The sequence below is a fragment of the Salmo salar genome, chromosome 28 (genome assembly GCF_965601325.2).
Source record: "Salmo salar chromosome 28, fSalSal1, whole genome shotgun sequence".
Taxonomy (NCBI): domain Eukaryota; kingdom Metazoa; phylum Chordata; class Actinopteri; order Salmoniformes; family Salmonidae; genus Salmo; species Salmo salar.
The window spans coordinates 42,895,876-42,915,549 of NC_138318.1; the positions used below are offsets into that span (position 1 = coordinate 42,895,876).

Sequence of the window (19,674 nt, forward strand, 5' to 3'; positions counted from 1 at the left end):
CCCCAGCCTCCACTACTACTAAATAACCCCCCCAGCCTCCACTACTACTAAATAACCACCCCCAGCCTCCAAGCCACTACTACTAAATAACCCCCCCTAGCCTCCACTACTACTAAATAACCCCCCTAGCCTCCACTACTACTAAATAACCCCCCCCTAGCCTCCAAGCCACTACTACTAAATAACCCCCCCTAGCCTCCACTACTACTAAATAACCCCCCCTAGCCTCCACTACTACTAAATAACCCCCCCTAGCCTCCACTACTACTAAATAACCCCCCCTAGCCTCCACTACTACTAAATAAACCCCCCCTAGCCTCCACTACTACTAAACAACCCCCCCTAGCCTCCAAGCCACTACTACTAAATAAACCCCCCTAGCCTCCACTACTACTAAATAACCCCCCCTAGCCTCCACTACTACTAAATAACCCCCCCTAGCCTCCAAGCCACTACTACTAAATAACCCCCCCTAGCCTCCACTACTACTAAATAACCCCCCCTAGCCTCCACTACTACTAAATAACCCCCCCTAGCCTCCACTACTACTAAATAACCCCCCCTAGCCTCCACTACTACTAAATAACCCCCCCTAGCCTCCACTACTACTAAATAACCCCCCCTAGCCTCCACTACTACTAAATAACCCCCCTAGCCTCCACTACTACTAAATAACCCCCCCTAGCCTCCACTACTACTAAATAACCCCCCCTAGCCTCCACTACTACTAAATAACCCCCCCCTAGCCTCCAAGCCAATACTACTAAATAAACCCCCCTAGCCTCCAAGCACTACTACTAAATAACCCCCCCTAGCCTCCACTACTACTAAATAACCCCCCCTAGCCTCCACTACTACTAAATAACCCCCCCTAGCCTCCACTACTACTAAATAACCCCCCCTAGCCTCCACTACTACTAAATAACCCCCCCTAGCCTCCACTACTACTAAATAACCACCCCTAGCCTCCACTACTACTAAATAACCCCCCCTAGCCTCCACTACTACTAAATAACCCCCCCTAGCCTCCACTACTACTAAATAACCCCCCCTAGCCTCCACTACTACTAAATAACCCCCCCTAGCCTCCACTACTACTAAATAACCCCCCTAGCCTCCACTACTACTAAATAACCCCCCCTAGCCTCCACTACTACTAAATAACCCCCCCTAGCCTCCACTACTACTAAATAACCCCCCCTAGCCTCCACTACTACTAAATAACCCCCCCTAGCCTCCACTACTACTAAATAACCCCCCCTAGCCTCCACTACTACTAAATAACCCCCCTAGCCTCCACTACTACTAAATAACCCCCCCTAGCCTCCACTACTACTAAATAACCCCCCCTAGCCTCCACTACTACTAAATAACCCCCCCAGCCTCCACTACTACTAAATAACCCCCCCTAGCCTCCACTACTACTAAATAACCCCCCTAGCCTCCACTACTACTAAATAACCCCCCCCTAGCCTCCAAGCCACTACTACTAAATAACCCCCCCCAGCCTCCACTACTACTAAATAACCCCCCTAGCCTCCACTACTACTAAATAACCCCCCCTAGCCTCCACTACTACTAAATAACCCCCCCTAGCCTCCACTACTACTAAATAACCCCCCTAGCCTCCACTACTACTAAATAACCCCCCCTAGCCTCCACTACTACTAAATAACCCCCCCTAGCCTCCACTACTACTAAATAACCCCCCCTAGCCTCCACTACTACTAAATAACCCCCCCTAGCCTCCACTACTACTAAATAACCCCCCCTAGCCTCCACTACTACTAAATAACCCCCCTAGCCTCCACTACTACTAAATAACCCCCCCTAGCCTCCACTACTACTAAATAAACCCCCCCTAGCCTCCACTACTACTAAACAACCCCCCCTAGCCTCCAAGCCAATACTACTAAATAACCCCCCCTAGCCTCCACTACTACTAAATAACCCCCCCTAGCCTCCACTACTACTAAATAACCCCCCCCTACCTCAACCCTAGCCTCACACTACTACTAAATAACCCCCCCTAGCCTCCACTACTACTAAATAACCCCCCCTAGCCTCCACTACTACTAAATAACCCCCCTAGCCTCCACTACTACTAAATAACCCCCCCTAGCCTCCACTACTACTAAATAACCCCCCTAGCCTCCACTACTACTAAATAACCCCCCCTAGCCTCCACTACTACTAAATAACCCCCCCTAGCCTCCACTACTACTAAATAACCCCCCCTAGCCTCCACTACTACTAAATAACCCCCCCTAGCCTCCACTACTACTAAATAACCCCCCCTAGCCTCCACTACTACTAAATAACCCCCCTAGCCTCCACTACTACTAAATAAACCCCCCTAGCCTCCACTACTACTAAATAACCCCCCCTAGCCTCCACTACTACTAAATAAACCCCCCTAGCCTCCACTACTACTAAATAACCCCCCCTAGCCTCCACTACTACTAAATAACCCCCCTAGCCTCCACTACTACTAAATAACCCCCCTAGCCTCCACTACTACTAAATAACCCCCCCTAGCCTCCACTACTACTAAATAACCCCCCTAGCCTCCACTACTACTAAATAAACCCCCCCTAGCCTCCACTACTACTAAATAACCCCCCCCTAGCCTCCACTACTACGAAATAAACCCCCCTAGCCTCCACTACTACTAAATAACCCCCCCCTAGCCTCCACTACTACTAAATAACCCCCCCTAGCCTCCACTACTACTAAATAACCCCCCTAGCCTCCACTACTACTAAATAACCCCCCCCTAGCCTCCACTACTACTACCCCCCTAGCCTCCACTACTACTAAATAACCCCCCCTAGCCTCCACTACTACTAAATAACCCCCCTAGCCTCCACTACTACTAAATAACCCCCCCTAGCCTCCACTACTACTAAATAACCCCCCCTAGCCTCCACTACTACTAAATAACCCCCCCAGCCTCCACTACTACTAAATAACCCCCCCTAGCCTCCACTACTACTAAATAACCCCCCTAGCCTCCACTACTACTAAATAACCCCCCTAGCCTCCACTACTACGAAATAAACCCCCCTAGCCTCCACTACTACTAAATAACCCCCCCTAGCCTCCAAGCCACTACTACTAAATAAACCCCCCTAGCCTCCACTACTACGTAAATAACCCCCCCTAGCCTCCACTACTACTAAATAACCCCCCCTAGCCTCCACTACTACTAAATAACCCCCCTAGCCTCCACTACTACTAAATAACCCCCCCTAGCCTCCACTACTACTAAATAACCCCCCTAGCCTCCACTACTACTAAATAACCCCCCCTAGCCTCCACTACTACTAAATAACCCCCCCTAGCCTCCACTACTACTAAATAACCCCCCCTAGCCTCCACTACTACTAAATAACCCCCCCTAGCCTCCACTACTACTAAATAACCCCCCTAGCCTCCACTACTACTAAATAACCCCCCCTAGCCTCCACTACTACTAAATAACCCCCCCTAGCCTCCACTACTACTAAATAACCCCCCTAGCCTCCACTACTACTAAATAAACCCCCCTAGCCTCCACTACTACTAAATAACCCCCCCTAGCCTCCACTACTACTAAATAACCCCCCCTAGCCTCCACTACTACTAAATAACCCCCCCTAGCCTCCACTACTACTAAATAACCCCCCTAGCCTCCACTACTACTAAATAACCCCCCCTAGCCTCCACTACTACTAAATAACCCCCCTAGCCTCCACTACTACTAAATAACCCCCCCTAGCCTCCACTACTACTAAATAACCCCCCCTAGCCTCCACTACTACTAAATAACCCCCCCTAGCCTCCACTACTACTAAATAACCCCCCCTAGCCTCCACTACTACTAAATAACCCCCCTAGCCTCCACTACTACTAAATAACCCCCCTAGCCTCCACTACTACGAAATAACCCCCCTAGCCTCCAACTACTACTAAATAACCCCCCCTAGCCTCCACTACTACTAAATAACCCCCCTAGCCTCCACTACTACTAAATAACCCCCCCTAGCCTCCACTACTACTAAATAACCCCCCCTAGCCTCCACTACTACTAAATAACCCCCCCTAGCCTCCAAGCCACTACTACTAAATAACCCCCCCCAGCCTCCAAGCCACTACTACTAAATAACCCCCCCAGCCTCCACTACTACTAAATAACCCCCCTAGCCTCCACTACTACTAAATACCCACCCTACCTCCCTAGCTACTAAATAACCCCCCTAGCCTCCACTACTACTAAATAACCCCCCCTAGCCTCCACTACTACTAAATAACCCCCCCAGCCTCCAAGCCATTACTACTAAATAACCCCCCCTAGCCTCCACTACTACTAAATAACCCCCCAGCCTCCAAGCACTACTACTAAATAACCCCCCCTAGCCTCCACTACTACTAAATAACCCCCCAGCCTCCAAGCCACTACTACTAAATAACCCCCCCTAGCCTCCACTACTACTAAATAACCCCCCCTAGCCTCCAAGCCACTACTACTAAATAACCCCCCTAGCCTCCACTACTACTAAATAACCCCCCCTAGCCTCCACTACTACTAAATAACCCCCCCTAGCCTCCACTACTACTAAATAACCCCCCCTAGCCTCCAAGCCACTACTACTAAATAACCCCCCCTAGCCTCCACTACTACTAAATAACCCCCCTAGCCTCCACTACTACTAAATAACCCCCCCTAGCCTCCACTACTACTAAATAACCCCCCCTAGCCTCCACTACTACTAAATAACCCCCCTAGCCTCCACTACTACTAAATAACCCCCTAGCCTCCACTACTACTAAGATAACCACCCCCTAGCCTCCACTACTACTAAATAACCCCCCCTAGCCTCCACTACTACTAAATAACCCCCCCCTAGCCTCCACTACTACTAAATAAACCCCCTAGCCTCCACTACTACTAAATAACCCCCCCTAGCCTCCACTACTACTAAATAACCCCCCCTAGCCTCAACTACTACTAAATACCCCCCCTAGCCTCCACTACTACTAAATAACCCCCCCTAGCCTCCACTACTACTAAATAACCCCCCTAGCCTCCACTACTACTAAATAACCCCCCCTAGCCTCCACTACTACTAAATAACCCCCCTAGCCTCCACTACTACTAAATAACCCCCCCTAGCCTCCACTACTACTAAATAACCCCCCTAGCCTCCACTACTACTAAATAACCCCCCCTAGCCTCCACTACTACTAAATAACCCCCCTAGCCTCCACTACTACTAAATAACCCCCCCTAGCCTCCACTACTACTAAATAACCCCCCCTAGCCTCCACTACTACTAAATAAACCCCCCTAGCCTCCACTACTACTAAATAACCCCCCCTAGCCTCCACTACTACTAAATAACCCCCCCTAGCCTCCACTACTACTAAATAACCCCCCTAGCCTCCACTACTACTAAATAACCCCCCCTAGCCTCCACTACTACTAAATAACCCCCCTAGCCTCCACTACTACTAAATAACCCCCCCTAGCCTCCACTACTACTAAATAACCCCCCCTAGCCTCCACTACTACTAAATAACCCCCCCTAGCCTCCACTACTACTAAATAACCCCCCCTAGCCTCCACTACTACTAAATAACCCCCCTAGCCTCCACTACTACTAAATAACCCCCCCTAGCCTCCACTACTACTAAATAACCCCCCTAGCCTCCACTACTACTAAATACCCCCCCTAGCCTCCACTACTACTAAATAACCCCCCCTAGCCTCCACTACTACTAAATAACCCCCCTAGCCTCCACTACTACTAAATAACCCCCCTAGCCTCCAAGCCACTACTACTAAATAACCCCCCCTAGCCTCCACTACTACTAAATAACCCCCCCTAGCCTCCACTACTACTAAATAACCCCCCTAGCCTCCACTACTACTAAATAACCCCCCCTAGCCTCCACTACTACTAAATAACCCCCCCTAGCCTCCACTACTACTAAATAACCCCCCTAGCCTCCACCACTACTACTAAATAACCCCCCCTAGCCTCCACTACTACTAAATAACCCCCCCTAGCCTCCACTACTACTAAATAACCCCCCTAGCCTCCACTACTACTAAATAACCCCCCCTAGCCTCCACTACTACTAAATAACCCCCCCTAGCCTCCACTACTACTAAATAACCCCCCTAGCCTCCACTACTACTAAATAACCCCCCCTAGCCTCCACTACTACTAAATAACCCCCCTAGCCTCCACTACTACTAAATAACCCCCCCTAGCCTCCACTACTACTAAATAACCCCCCCTAGCCTCCACTACTACTAAATAACCCCCCCCTAGCCTCCACTACTACTAAATAACCCCCCCCTAGCCTCCACTACTACTAAATAACCCCCCCCTAGCCTCCACTACTACTAAATACCCCCCTAGCCTCCACTACTACTAAATAACCCCCCCTAGCCTCCACTACTACTAAATAACCCCCCCTAGCCTCCACTACTACTAAATAACCCCCCCTAGCCTCCACTACTACTAAATAACCCCCCCTAGCCTCCACTACTACTAAATAACCCCCCTAGCCTCCACTACTACTAAATAACCCCCCCTAGCCTCCACTACTACTAAATAACCCCCCTAGCCTCCACTACTACTAAATAACCCCCCTAGCCTCCACTACTACTAAATAACCCCCCCTAGCCTCCACTACTACTAAATAACCCCCCTAGCCTCCACTACTACTAAATAACCCCCCCTAGCCTCCACTACTACTAAATAACCCCCCTAGCCTCCACTACTACTAAATAACCCCCCCCTAGCCTCCACTACTACTAAATAACCCCCCCTAGCCTCCACTACTACTAAATAACCCCCCTAGCCTCCACTACTACTAAATAACCCCCCTAGCCTCCACTACTACTAAATAACCCCCCCTAGCCTCCACTACTACTAAATAACCCCCCTAGCCTCCACTACTACTAAATAACCCCCCTAGCCTCCACTACTACTAAATAACCCCCCCTAGCCTCCAAGCCACTACTACTAAATAACCCCCCCTAGCCTCCACTACTACTAAATAACCCCCCCCTAGCCTCCACTACTACTAAATAACCCCCCCTAGCCTCCACTACTACTAAATAACCCCCCCTAGCCTCCACTACTACTAAATAACCCCCCCTAGCCTCCACTACTACTAAATAACCCCCCCTAGCCTCCACTACTACTAAATAACCCCCCCTAGGCCCCAAGCCACTACTACTAAATAACCCCCCTAGCCTCCACTACTACTAAATAACCCCCCCCCCTAGCCTCCACTACTACTAAATAAACCCCCCTAGCCTCCACTACTACTAAACTACTACTAAATACTACTAAATAATGGGGACAGTATGAGCGTTAAATAAATACTACTATGCCACAAACACTTCTTCATTATAACTATATGTCATCTTGCCTTGGTCTGGTCCTCTGTGGACTTCCACTACATCTAGGCCACTCAACCCTACATCCATACCACATAAACATCACTCATTGACTTGAGGTTTTAGTTGAGTTGTAGTAGGTAAAGCAGCCACAAGGGGGTGCTATAGTACACAGTCAGAGCTGGAGAGAAGGGAGGGGTGGTAGGGAAGGGTTTCAGGACACTGAGGCAGATAATGCAGGTTGGCACAGCAAAGCACAGCAGTTTGAGGCTGTTGTGTACAGTAGTAACGTGAGACAGGAAGTACAGTCAAGATACCCAAATCCAGGTTTGCTCCCACAACCTCACCAGACTGGTCCCAGATCTGTAGTCTCCTCTTATAGCCTGGTCCCAGATCTGTGATCTCCTCCTATAGTCTGGTCCCAGATCTGTGATCTCCTCCTATAGTCTGGTCCCAGATCTGTGATCTCCTCTCTATAGTCTGGTCCCAGATCTGTGATCTCCTCCTATAGTCTGGTCCCAGATCTGTGGTCTCCTCCTATAGTCTGGTCCCAGATCTGTGGTCTCCTCCTATAGCCTGGTCCCAGATCTGTGGTCTCCTCTTATAGCCTCCTCCCAGATCTGTGGTCTCCTCCTATAGCCTGGTCCCAGATCTGTGATGATCCTATAGCCTGGTCCCAGATCTGTGATGATCCTATAGCCTGGTCCCAGATCTGTGGTGCTTCCTCTTATAGCTCTGGTCCCAGATCTGTGATCTCCTATAGCCTGGTCCCAGATCTGTGATCTCCTCTTATAGTCTGGTCCCAGATCTGTGGTCTCCTCCTATAGTCTGGTCCCAGATCTGTGGTCTCCTCCTATAGCCTGGTCCCAGATCTGTGGTCTCCTCCTATAGTCTGGTCCCAGATCTGTGGTCTCCTCCTATAGTCTGGTCCCAGATCTGTGGTCTCCTCCTATAGTCTGGTCCCAGATCTGTGATGTCCTATAGCCTGGTCCCAGATCTGTGGTCTCCTCCTATAGCCTGGTCCCAGATCTGTGGTCTCCTCCTATAGTCTGGTCCCAGATCTGTAGTCTCCTCCTATAGCCTGGTCCCAGATCTGTAGTCTCTATAGCTGGTCCCAGATCTGTGGTCTCCTCCTATAGCCTGGTCCCAGATCTGTGGTCTCCTCCTATAGCCTGGTCCCAGATCTGTGGTCTCCTCCTATAGCCTGGTCCCAGATCTGTAGTCTCCTCTTATAGTCTGGTCCCAGATCTGTGGTCTCCTCCTATAGCCTGGTCCCAGATCTGTGGTCTCCTCCTATAGTCTGGTCCCAGATCTGTGGTCTCCTCCTATAGCCTGGTCCCAGATCTGTAGTCTCCTCTTATAGTCTGGTCCCAGATCTGTGATCTCCTCCTATAGCCTGGTCCCAGATCTGTAGTCTCCTCCCAGATCTGTGGTCTCCTTCTATAGTCTGGTCCCAGATCTGTAGTCTCCTCCCAGATCTGTAGTCTCCTCTTATAGTCTGGTCCCAGATCTGTGATCTCCTCCTATAGCCTGGTCCCAGATCTGTAGTCTCCTCTTATAGTCTGGTCCCAGATCTGTGATCTCCTCCTATAGCCTGGTCCCAGATCTGTAGTCTCCTCCCAGATCTGTGGTCTCCTTCTATAGTCTGGTCCCAGATCTGTAGTCTCCTCCCAGATCTGTAGTCTCCTCTTATAGTCTGGTCCCAGATCTGTGATCTCCTCCTATAGCCTGGTCCCAGATCTGTAGTCCTCCTCCTATAGTCTGGTCCCAGATCTGTGATCTCCTCCTATAGCCTGGTCCCAGATCTGTGATCTCCTCCTATAGCCTGGTCCCAGATCTGTGATCTCCTCCTATAGTCTGGTCCCAGATCTGTGATCTCCTCCTATAGCCTGGTCCCAGATCTGTGATCTCCTCCTATAGCCTGGTCCCAGATCTGTGATCTCCTCCTATAGTCTGGTCCCAGATCTGTGATGATCCTATAGCCTGGTCCCAGATCTGTGATGATCCTATAGCCTGGTCCCAGATCTGTAGTCTCCCGCTATAGACTGGTCCCAGATCTGTAGTCTCCTCGCTATAGACTGGTCCCAGATCTGTGGTCTCCCGCTATAGACTGGTCCCAGATCTGTGGTCTCCCTCTATAGACTGGTCCCAGATCTGTATTTTATTTTTTGTTTGTGCTCATGCCAACTCCATGTTCATGGTCAAGCCAAACATGACAACGAGTGACAAGGAGTTGGCATGATAGCACAAACAGACTGGCACTCAGGCTACAACTCCATTACTACTGCAGCCACACGCGCAGAAATTAAAATGCAGTCACTCAGTGCACGGCAGTCAGGTCTAGTCAGGAGTCCAAGCATTTCAATCAACTGAGAGCCAACAGGAGGTCCCGAACGATGATTCAGTGGTGAAATCTAACTCAGACAGTCTGTTCTGCTTCAAGCAGGACCCAGCCTTGCTGAATACTGCCATGTCCTCCTGTCTGTCTAGAGTGAACCAACACAACTACAGTACTGTGGTTCCACTATATAACCCCAAAAAATAAATTAAACATTTTGGTTTCTGCCAAGACAGGATATTAAAGGGATCGTGTGAGATTTTGGCAATTTAAGTAATTCCTTTATTGCTCTAGAGTCAGATGAAAGCATGGATACCATTGCTGTGTCTGTTCGCAGTTTGAATGAAGTTGCAAACCTAGCAGCAAAATAAACTACCTTCAAACTCCATGTACAGATACAGATACTGGACACGGTGACATACACATGGTATCCACGTGTTCATCTGACTCTGGGGAAGCAGACAAAGTCTTGCACTATCCCTTTAAGACCAGAGTGACGAGTTACAACCTGCATTGGTGGCAAACAGTGACTACCGCCCACCACCTCATCACCCTACAGTCCAGTGGTGTGAATGAGAACCAGGAGACTACAGCCCACTTCATCACTCTACAGTCCAGTGGTGTGAATGAGAACCAGGAGACTACAGCCCACCTCATCACCCTACAGTCCAGTGGTGTGAATGAGAACCAGGAGACTACAGCCCACCTCATCACCCTACAGTCCAGTGGTGTGAATGAGAACCAGGAGACTACAGCCCACCTCATCACTCTACAGTCCAGTGGTGTGAATGAGAACCAGGAGACTACAGCCCACCTCATCACTCTACAGTCCAGTGGTGTGAATGAGAACCAGGAGACTACAGCCCACCTCATCACTCTACAGTCCAGTGGTGTGAATGAGAACCAGGAGACTACAGCCACCTCATCACTCTACAGTCCAGTGGTGTGAATGAGAACCAGGAGACTACAGCCACCTCATCACCCTACAGTCCAGTGGTGTGAATGAGAACCAGGAGACTACAGCCCACCTCATCACCCTACAGTCCAGTGGTGTGAATGAGAACCAGGAGACTACAGCCCACCTCATCACTCTACAGTCCAGTGGTGTGAATGAGAACCAGGAGACTACAGCCCACCACCTCATCACCCTACAGTCCAGTGGTGTGAATGAGAACCAGGAGACTACAGCCCACCACCTCATCACCCTACAGTCCAGTGGTGTGAATGAGAACCAGGAGACTACAGCCCACCACCTCATCACTCTACAGTCCAGTGGTTTGAATGAGAACCAGGAGAGTACAGACAAATTAGTGCATTCAGCCGTTGCTTACAGGTGTAAAAAAATCGAGCACACAGCCATGCAATCTCCATAGACAAACATTGGCAGTAGAATGGCCCGTACTAAAGAGCTCTAGTCAACAGTCCACCACATACAGGTGGGTCTGTCCCTTCACAGCCTAGTCAACAGTCCACCACATACAGGTGGGTCTGTCCCTTCACAGCCTAGTCAACAGTCCTTCACACACAGGTGGGTCTGTCCCTTCACAGCCTAGTCAACAGTCCTTCACAGCCTAGTCAACAGTCCACCACATACAGGTGGGTCTGTCCCTTCACAGCCTAGTCAACAGTCCACCACATACAGGTGGGTCTGTCCCTTCACAGCCTAGTCAACAGTCCACCACACACAGGTGGGTCTGTCCCTTCACAGCCTAGTCAACAGTCCTTCACACACAGGTGGGTCTGTCCCTTCACAGCCTAGTCAACAGTCCACCACATACAGGTGGGTCTGTCCCTTCACAGCCTAGTCAACAGTCCACCACATACAGGTGGGTCTGTCCCTTCACAGCCTAGTCAACAGTCCACCACACACAGGTGGGTCTGTCCCTTCACAGCCTAGTCAACAGTCCACCACATACAGGTGGGTCTGTCCCTTCACAGCCTAGTCAACAGTCCTTCACAGCCTAGTCAACAGTCCACCACATACAGGTGGGTCTGTCCCTTCACAGCCTAGTCAACAGTCCTTCACAGCCTAGTCAACAGTCCTTCACAGCCTAGTCAACAGTCCACCACATACAGGTGGGTCTGTCCCTTCACAGCCTAGTCAACAGTCCACCACACACAGGTGGGTCTGTCCCTTCACAGCCTAGTCAACAGTCCACCACATACAGGTGGGTCTGTCCCTTCACAGCCTAGTCAACAGTCCATCACATACAGGTGGGTCTGTCCCTTCACAGCCTAGTCAACAGTCCTTCACAGCCTAGTCAACAGTCCACCACATACAGGTGGGTCTGTCCCTTCACAGCCTAGTCAACAGTCCTTCACAGCCTAGTCAACAGTCCTTCACAGCCTAGTCAACAGTCCACCACATACAGGTGGGTCTGTCCCTTCACAGCCTAGTCAACAGTCCATCACATACAGGTGGGTCTGTCCCTTCACAGCCTAGTCAACAGTCCACCACATACAGGTGGGTCTGTCCCTTCACAGCCTAGTCAACAGTCCACCACATACAGGTGGGTCTGTCCCTTCACAGCCTAGTCAACAGTCCACCACATACAGGTGGGTCTGTCCCTTCACATACTCAGTACATTTTAGCCCTCAGAACAAATATGTCAACGCTGACTGACTGACTAGCTAGCTGACTGACTGACTAGCTAGTTGGCTAACTGACTGACTGATTGACTAGTTAGCTGTCTGATTGACTAGCTAGCTGGCTGATTGATTAGTTAGCTGACTGACTGACTAGCTAGCTGACTGGCTAGCTAGCTAGCTGACTGGCTAGCTAGCTAGCTGACTGATTGACTTGCTAGTTTACTGACTAGCTAGCTAGCTAGCTGACTGACTGACTGACTAGCTAGCTGACTGACTAGCTAGCTAGCTAGCTGACTGACTAGCTAGCTGACTGACTAGCTAGCTGACTGATTGACTAGCTGACTGATTGACTAGCTAGCTGACTGACTGATTGACTAGCTAGCTAGCTGACTGATTGATTAGTTAGCTGACTGGCTAGCTAGCTAGCTGACTGATTGACTAGCTAGTTGATTGACTAGCTAGCTGACTGACTGATTGACTAGCTAGCTGACTGACTGACTAGCTAGCTGACTAGCTAGCTGACTGTCTGACTAGCTGACTGACTAGCTAGATGAATGATTGACTAGTTAGCTAGCTGACTGACTAGCTAGTTAGATAGCTGACTGACTAGCTAGTTAGCTGACTGACTGATTGATTGACTAGCTGACTGATTGACTAACTAGCTGACTAGCTGACTGACTGACTAGCTAGCTGACTGACTAGCTACTTGGCTAGCTGACTGACTAACTAGCTGACTGATTGACTAGCTGACTGGCTAGCTAGCTGACTGATTGACTAGCTATCTAGCTGACTGCTTGACTAGCTAGCTGACTGATTGACTAGCTAGCTGACTGACTAGCTAGCTGACTGACTATCTAGCTGACTGATTGACTAGCTAGCTGACTGATTGACTAGCTAGCTGACTGACTAGCTAGCTGACTGATTGACTAGTTAGCTGACTGAGCAGCCAAAGCCATGTGTCTGACTAAACAGCCCTACTGCACGGAGAGTGAGAGCCATATACAGCACAGAATCAAAAAGAATGAATACAACAGGTGTAGTAGACCTCACGGTGAAATGCTGAATACAACAGGTGTAGTAGACCTCACAGTGAAATGCTGAATACAACAGGTGTAGTAGACCTTACAGTGACATGCTGAATACAACAGGTGTAGTAGACCTCACAGTGAAATGCTGAATACAACAGGTGTAGTAGACCTCACAGTGAAATGCTGAATACAACAGGTGTAGTAGACCTCACAGTGAAATGCTGAATACAACAGGTGTAGTAGACCTCACAGTGAAATGCTGAATACAACAGGTGTAGTAGACCTCACGGTGAAATGCTGAATACAACAGGTGTAGTAGACCTTACGGTGAAATGCTGAATACAACAGGTGTAGTAGACCTCACAGTGAAATGCTGAATACAACAGGTGTAGTAGACCTCACAGTGAAATGCTGAATACAACAGGTGTAGTAGACCTCACAGTGAAATGCTGAATACAACAGGTGTAGTAGACCTCACAGTGAAATGCTGAATACAACAGGTGTAGTAGACCTCACGGTGAAATGCTGAATACAACAGGTGTAGTAGACCTTACGGTGAAATGCTGAATACAACAGGTGTAGTAGACCTCACAGTGAAATGCTGAATACAACAGGTGTAGTAGACCTCACGGTGAAATGCTGAATACAACAGGTGTAGTAGACCTTACGGTGAAATGCTGAATACAACAGGTGTAGTAGACATCACGGTGAAATGCTGAATACAACAGGTGTAGTAGACCTCACAGTGAAATGCTGAATACAACAGGTGTAGTAGACCTCACAGTGAAATGCTGAATACAACAGGTGTAGTAGACCTCACAGTGAAATGCTGAATACAACAGGTGTAGTAGACCTCACAGTGAAATGCTGAATACAACAGGTGTAGTAGACCTTACGGTGAAATGCTGAATACAACAGGTGTAGTAGACCTCACAGTGAAATGCTGAATACAACAGGTGTAGTAGACCTCACCGTGAAATGTTACTTACAGGCTCTAACCAATAGTGCAAAAAAAGTATTAGTAGGTAAAGAAATAAAACAACAGTAGAGAGGTTATATACAGTAGAGAGGCTATATACAGTAGAGAGGCTATATACAGTAGAGAGGCTATATACAGTAGAGAGGCTATATACAGTAGAGCGGCTATATACAGTAGAGCGACTATATACATGTTATATACAGTAGAGAGGCTATATACAGTAGAGAGGCTATATACAGTAGAGGCTATATACAGTAGAGAGGCTATATACAGTAGAGAGGCTATATACAGGTTATATACAGTAGAGAGGCTACATACAGTAGAGAGGCTATATACAGTAGAGAGGCTATATACAGTAGAGAGGCTACATATACAGTAGAGAGGCTATATACAGTAGAGAGGCTATATACAGTAGAGAGGCTATATACAGACAGATTAGGTTATATACAGTAGAGAGGCTATATACAGTAGAGAGGCTATATACAGTAGAGAGGCTATATATACAGTAGAGAGGCTATATACAGTAGAGAGGCTATATACAGTAGAGAGGCTATATACAGTAGAGAGGCTATATACAGTAGAGAGACTATATATACAGTAGAGAGGCTATATACAGGAGAGGCTATATACAGTAGAGAGGCTATATACAGGAGAGGCTATATACAGTAGAGAGGCTATATACAGTAGAGAGGCTATATACAGTAGAGAGGCTATACACAGTAGAGAGGCTATATACAGTAGAGAGGCTATATACAGTTGAGGTTATATACAGTAGAGAGGCTATATACAGTAGAGAGGCTATATATACAGTAGAGAGGCTAAATATACAGTAGAGAGGCTATATACAGTAGAGAGGCTATATACAGTAGAGAGGCTATATACAGTAGAGGCTATATACAGTAGAGAGGCTATATACAGTAGAGAGGCTATATACAGTAGAGAGGCTATATACAGTAGAGAGGCTATATACAGTAGAGAGGCTATACACAGTAGAGAGGCTATATACAGTAGAGAGGCTATATACAGTAGAGAGGCTATACACAGTAGAGAGGCTATATACAGTAGGGGCTATATACAGTTGAGGTTATACACAGTAGAGGGGCTATATACAGTAGAGAGGCTATATACAGTAGAGAGGCTATATACAGGCACCAGTTAGTCAGGCTGATTGAGGTAATATGTACATGTAGATATGAGTAGAGCTCAGCCAGGGCAATAGAGAGTAGAGGGGCAGTAGAGTAGAGCTCAGCCAGGACAATAGAGAGTAGAGGGGGAGCAGAGTAGAGCTCAGCCAGGACAATAGAGAGTAGAGGGGCAGTAGAGTAGAGCTCAGCCAGGACAATAGAGAGTAGAGCTCAGCCAGGGTCCAGGAGGGAAGCTGCCTGTCTACAGCAGGTTAACAGTAGTTAATAAAGATGGTCAACCACCCAATGAAGCCAACTAGCAGACTCAGACACAACTCTTTAGCTGACAGGGATTGCCAATGGTATTATGCCATTAACTTTAGGCTACATAAGTATCAAGGGTGAATTTATTAAAAATATTTTAACAATTCAATGAGTACTGACACATGATTTGTGCGCACCACATTTTCTCACTTTTGGTCAAATTAAATCAGGTGTTATATCAGTGCTCAGTTCTAGGACCTCTCAATTATTGTTGTCAATGTACGACAATCATTGGAAGTTTAGTTTATGAATCCAGGACTGAGTGATAGGAGATGGGTTTATTACTGGAACATCCTTCCCTGTCAGCTGAAGAGTTCCACAGATAGAGAACTCCTTACGTTATCATTACTAGGGTTCCAGAAACGTTCACAGAATCCACAGGTTTATCTAGAAATCCTGGTCGGCGGGATTCTCCAACCAGGACTTCCAGAAAAGTCAGGAATTTGAGGATAGTTTCCAGAATTGTGCAACGCTCAAACGTACTGCCTAACACCCCCAGCCGTAGAGAGAGAACCATCTACCCAGAGCCAGAGAGGTCCTCCTCCTACCCAGAGAGGTCCTCCTCCTTCCCAGCCCCAGGGGGAGAGAACCACCTACCCAGAGAGGTCCTCCTCCTACCCAGAGAGGTCCTCCTCCTACCCAGAGAGGTCCTCCTCCTACCCAGAGAGGTCCTCCTCCTACCCAGAGAGGTCCTCCTCCTACCCAGAGAGGTCCTCCTCCTTCCCAGCCCCAGGGGGAGAGAACCACCTACCCAGAGAGGTCCTCCTCCTTCCCAGCCTCCTGCTCCTCATCGTAAGGTTCCAGATTCACTCCCTCCACTCTGAGGCAAGCAAATGAAGGCCCGTCTTCATCATCAGATTCATGCTTGTGATAATCATCTTCTTCCTCATTGTCATCATCACCTTCCCTCTCAGCCATCCTCTGCACAGGCTTCAGAGGTTCTGCCTCAGGTTTGTCCCTGGTCTTCTCCTCCTGTGGGGAGTGACATGGCGCTGTTACTTCATATCCTGTTTAACAATCATCTTATTATATCATATCCTGTTTAACAATCATCTTATTGCATCATATCCTGTTTAACAATCATCATACCCTGTTCTCATCAATCATCCGTCTCACTTATCATCATATCCTGTTTACAACACATGCATCATATCCTGTTTCATCACAATCCGATCTTATTACATCATATCCTGTTTCACACCAATCATCATACGCCTCGTTTCATCAACGTCTCATCTTATTACATCATATCCTGTTCTCATCACCGATCATCTTATTACATCATATCCTGTTTATCAATCATCTTATTACATCATATCCTGTTTATCAATCATCATATTGCATCATATCCTGTTTAACAATCATCTTATTGCATCATATCCTGTTTAACAATCATCCCTTAACAAATGTTACACATATAAACCCATCTAAAGTGAAAAACATACGTGGTCATCTAACTAAAGGTTAAAACACCAGAAATTGCATGTAAAGAATGTGTTTTGGCAACTGGTCTATGAACTTAATGTTTATTATTTTCATTGAATGCTCTGTCAAATACTGTATCTTTAAGTAATGTGGGCTGACGGGAGAAAAGGGGTGTCTGTTCGCACCAGGGAGAGAGTAATGCAATGCCGCTCTTGGGGGGGTCTGTGAACTAGGTTCGTCAGGTTCATTTCTGGAGAATTTAATCTGTAAAGTGTTTGTTTAGGTCTCTGTTAGGTGGCTGGAATACGCGTCAAGAATTCCCGTTCTGGCACGCCTCTTCAAACAGTGGATTATACCTCCAAACGGAGTTGAACGATTTAAAGATTTAAAGTCCTACTAATTAGCTAGTAAATGTTAACTTGCAGGCTCGCTAGCTAACGTTACGTATATGATCTGTGTAATAATATTATTCAAATCTGAAAATCATTTGCATTGCTAGTTATGGCCTAATGTTAGCTAGCTACCTGCAGAGTCATACTACAGCTATGGTAGAAGTATGAGTTGGGATTATGGTTCATTATTTAGCTAGCTAGCTAGCTGCATGTCTAAACAAAAGACTCCACTTCGTCAGATAATTACATGACCCATCAAGTTAGCCAGGTGTATTTGGAGGTGATTACCATCATCGATTGTGTACATGTCTAGATAATGGAGACCCGTCCACTTAGCTAGATGTGATTACAGCCATCTATAGTATTACATCAACATGTCTAGATAATAGTGACCCATCCACTTAGCTAGATGTGATTACAGCCATCTATAGTATTACATCAACATGTCTAGATAATAGACCCATCCACTTAGCTAGATGTGATTACAGCCATCTATAGTATTACATCAACATGTCTAGATAATAGACCCATCCACTTAGCTAGATGTGATTACAGCCATCTATAGTATTACATCAACATGTCTAGATAATAGACCCATCCACTTAGCTAGATGTGATTACAGCCATCTATAGTATTACACCAACATGTCTAGATAATAGACCCATCCACTTAGCTAGATGTGATTACAGCCATCTATAGTATTACACCAACATGTCTAGATAATAGACCCATCCACTTAGCTAGATGGTGATTACAGCCATCTATAGTATTACATCAACATGTCTAGATAATAGACCCATCCACTTAGCTAGATGGGTGATTACAGCCATCTATAGTATTACATCAACATGTCTAGATAATAGACCCATCCACTTAGCTAGATGGGGGGTGATTACAGCCATCTATAGTATTACACCAACATGTCTAGATAATAGACCCATCCACTTAGCTAGATGGGGGGTGATTACAGCCATCTATAGTATTACATCAACATGTCTAGATAATAGACCCATCCACTTAGCTAGATGGGGGGTGGATTACAGCCATCTATAGTATTACACCAACATGTCTAGATAATAGACCCATCCACTTAGCTAGATGTGATTACAGCCATCTATAGTATTACACCAACATGTCTAGATAATAGACCCATCCACTTAGCTAGATGGGGGGTGATTACAGCCATCTATAGTATTACACCAACATGTCTAGATAATAGACCCATCCACTTAGCTAGATGTGATTACAGCCATCTATAGTATTACACAAACATGTCTAGATAATAGACCCATCCACTTAGCTAGATGTGATTACAGCCATCTATAGTATTACATCAACATGTCTAGATAATAGTGACCCGTCCACTTAGCTAGATGTGATTACAGACATCTATAGTATTACATCAACATGTCTAGATAATAGACCCATCCACTTAGCTAGATGGGGGGTGATTACAGCCATCTATAGTATTACACCAACATGTCTAGATAATAGACCCATCCACTTAGCTAGATGTGATTACAGCCATCTATAGTATTACACCAACATGTCTAGATAATAGACCCATCCACTTAGCTAGATGTGATTACAGCCATCTATAGTATTACACCAACATGTCTAGATAATAGACCCATCCACTTAGCTAGATGTGATTACAGCCATCTATAGTATTACACCAACATGTCTAGATAATAGACCCATCCACTTAGCTAGATGTGATTACAGCCATCTATAGTATTACACCAACATGTCTAGATAATAGACCCGTCCACTTAGCTAGATGTGATTACAGCCATCTATAGTATTACACCAACATGTCTAGATAATAGACCCGATCCACTTAGCTAGATGGGGGGTGATTACAGCCATCTATAGTATTACACCAACATGTCTAGATAATAGACCCATCCACTTAGCTAGATGGGGGTGATTACAGCCATCTATAGTATTACACCAACATGTCTAGATAATAGACCCATCCACTTAGCTAGATGTGATTACAGCCATCTATAGTATTACATCAACATGTCTAGATAATAGACCCATCCACTTAGCTAGATGGGGGGTGATTACAGC

The 19,674-nt window shown here is 46.9% G+C and overlaps 1 protein-coding gene across 2 annotated transcripts in view; it reads right to left on the minus strand.

Moving 5' to 3' along the window:
• The window catches only part of LOC106590004 (AT-rich interactive domain-containing protein 4B), a 202,320-nt gene that overhangs the window by 49,129 nt on the left and 133,517 nt on the right, over window positions 1-19,674 (minus strand). For both annotated transcript variants that reach the window (XM_082970601.1, XM_082970600.1), the window contains exon 16: window positions 16,533-16,753. In XM_082970601.1, the coding sequence (XP_082826727.1) occupies window positions 16,533-16,753 (221 nt within the window). The remainder of the gene's footprint in view (window positions 1-16,532; window positions 16,754-19,674) is intronic.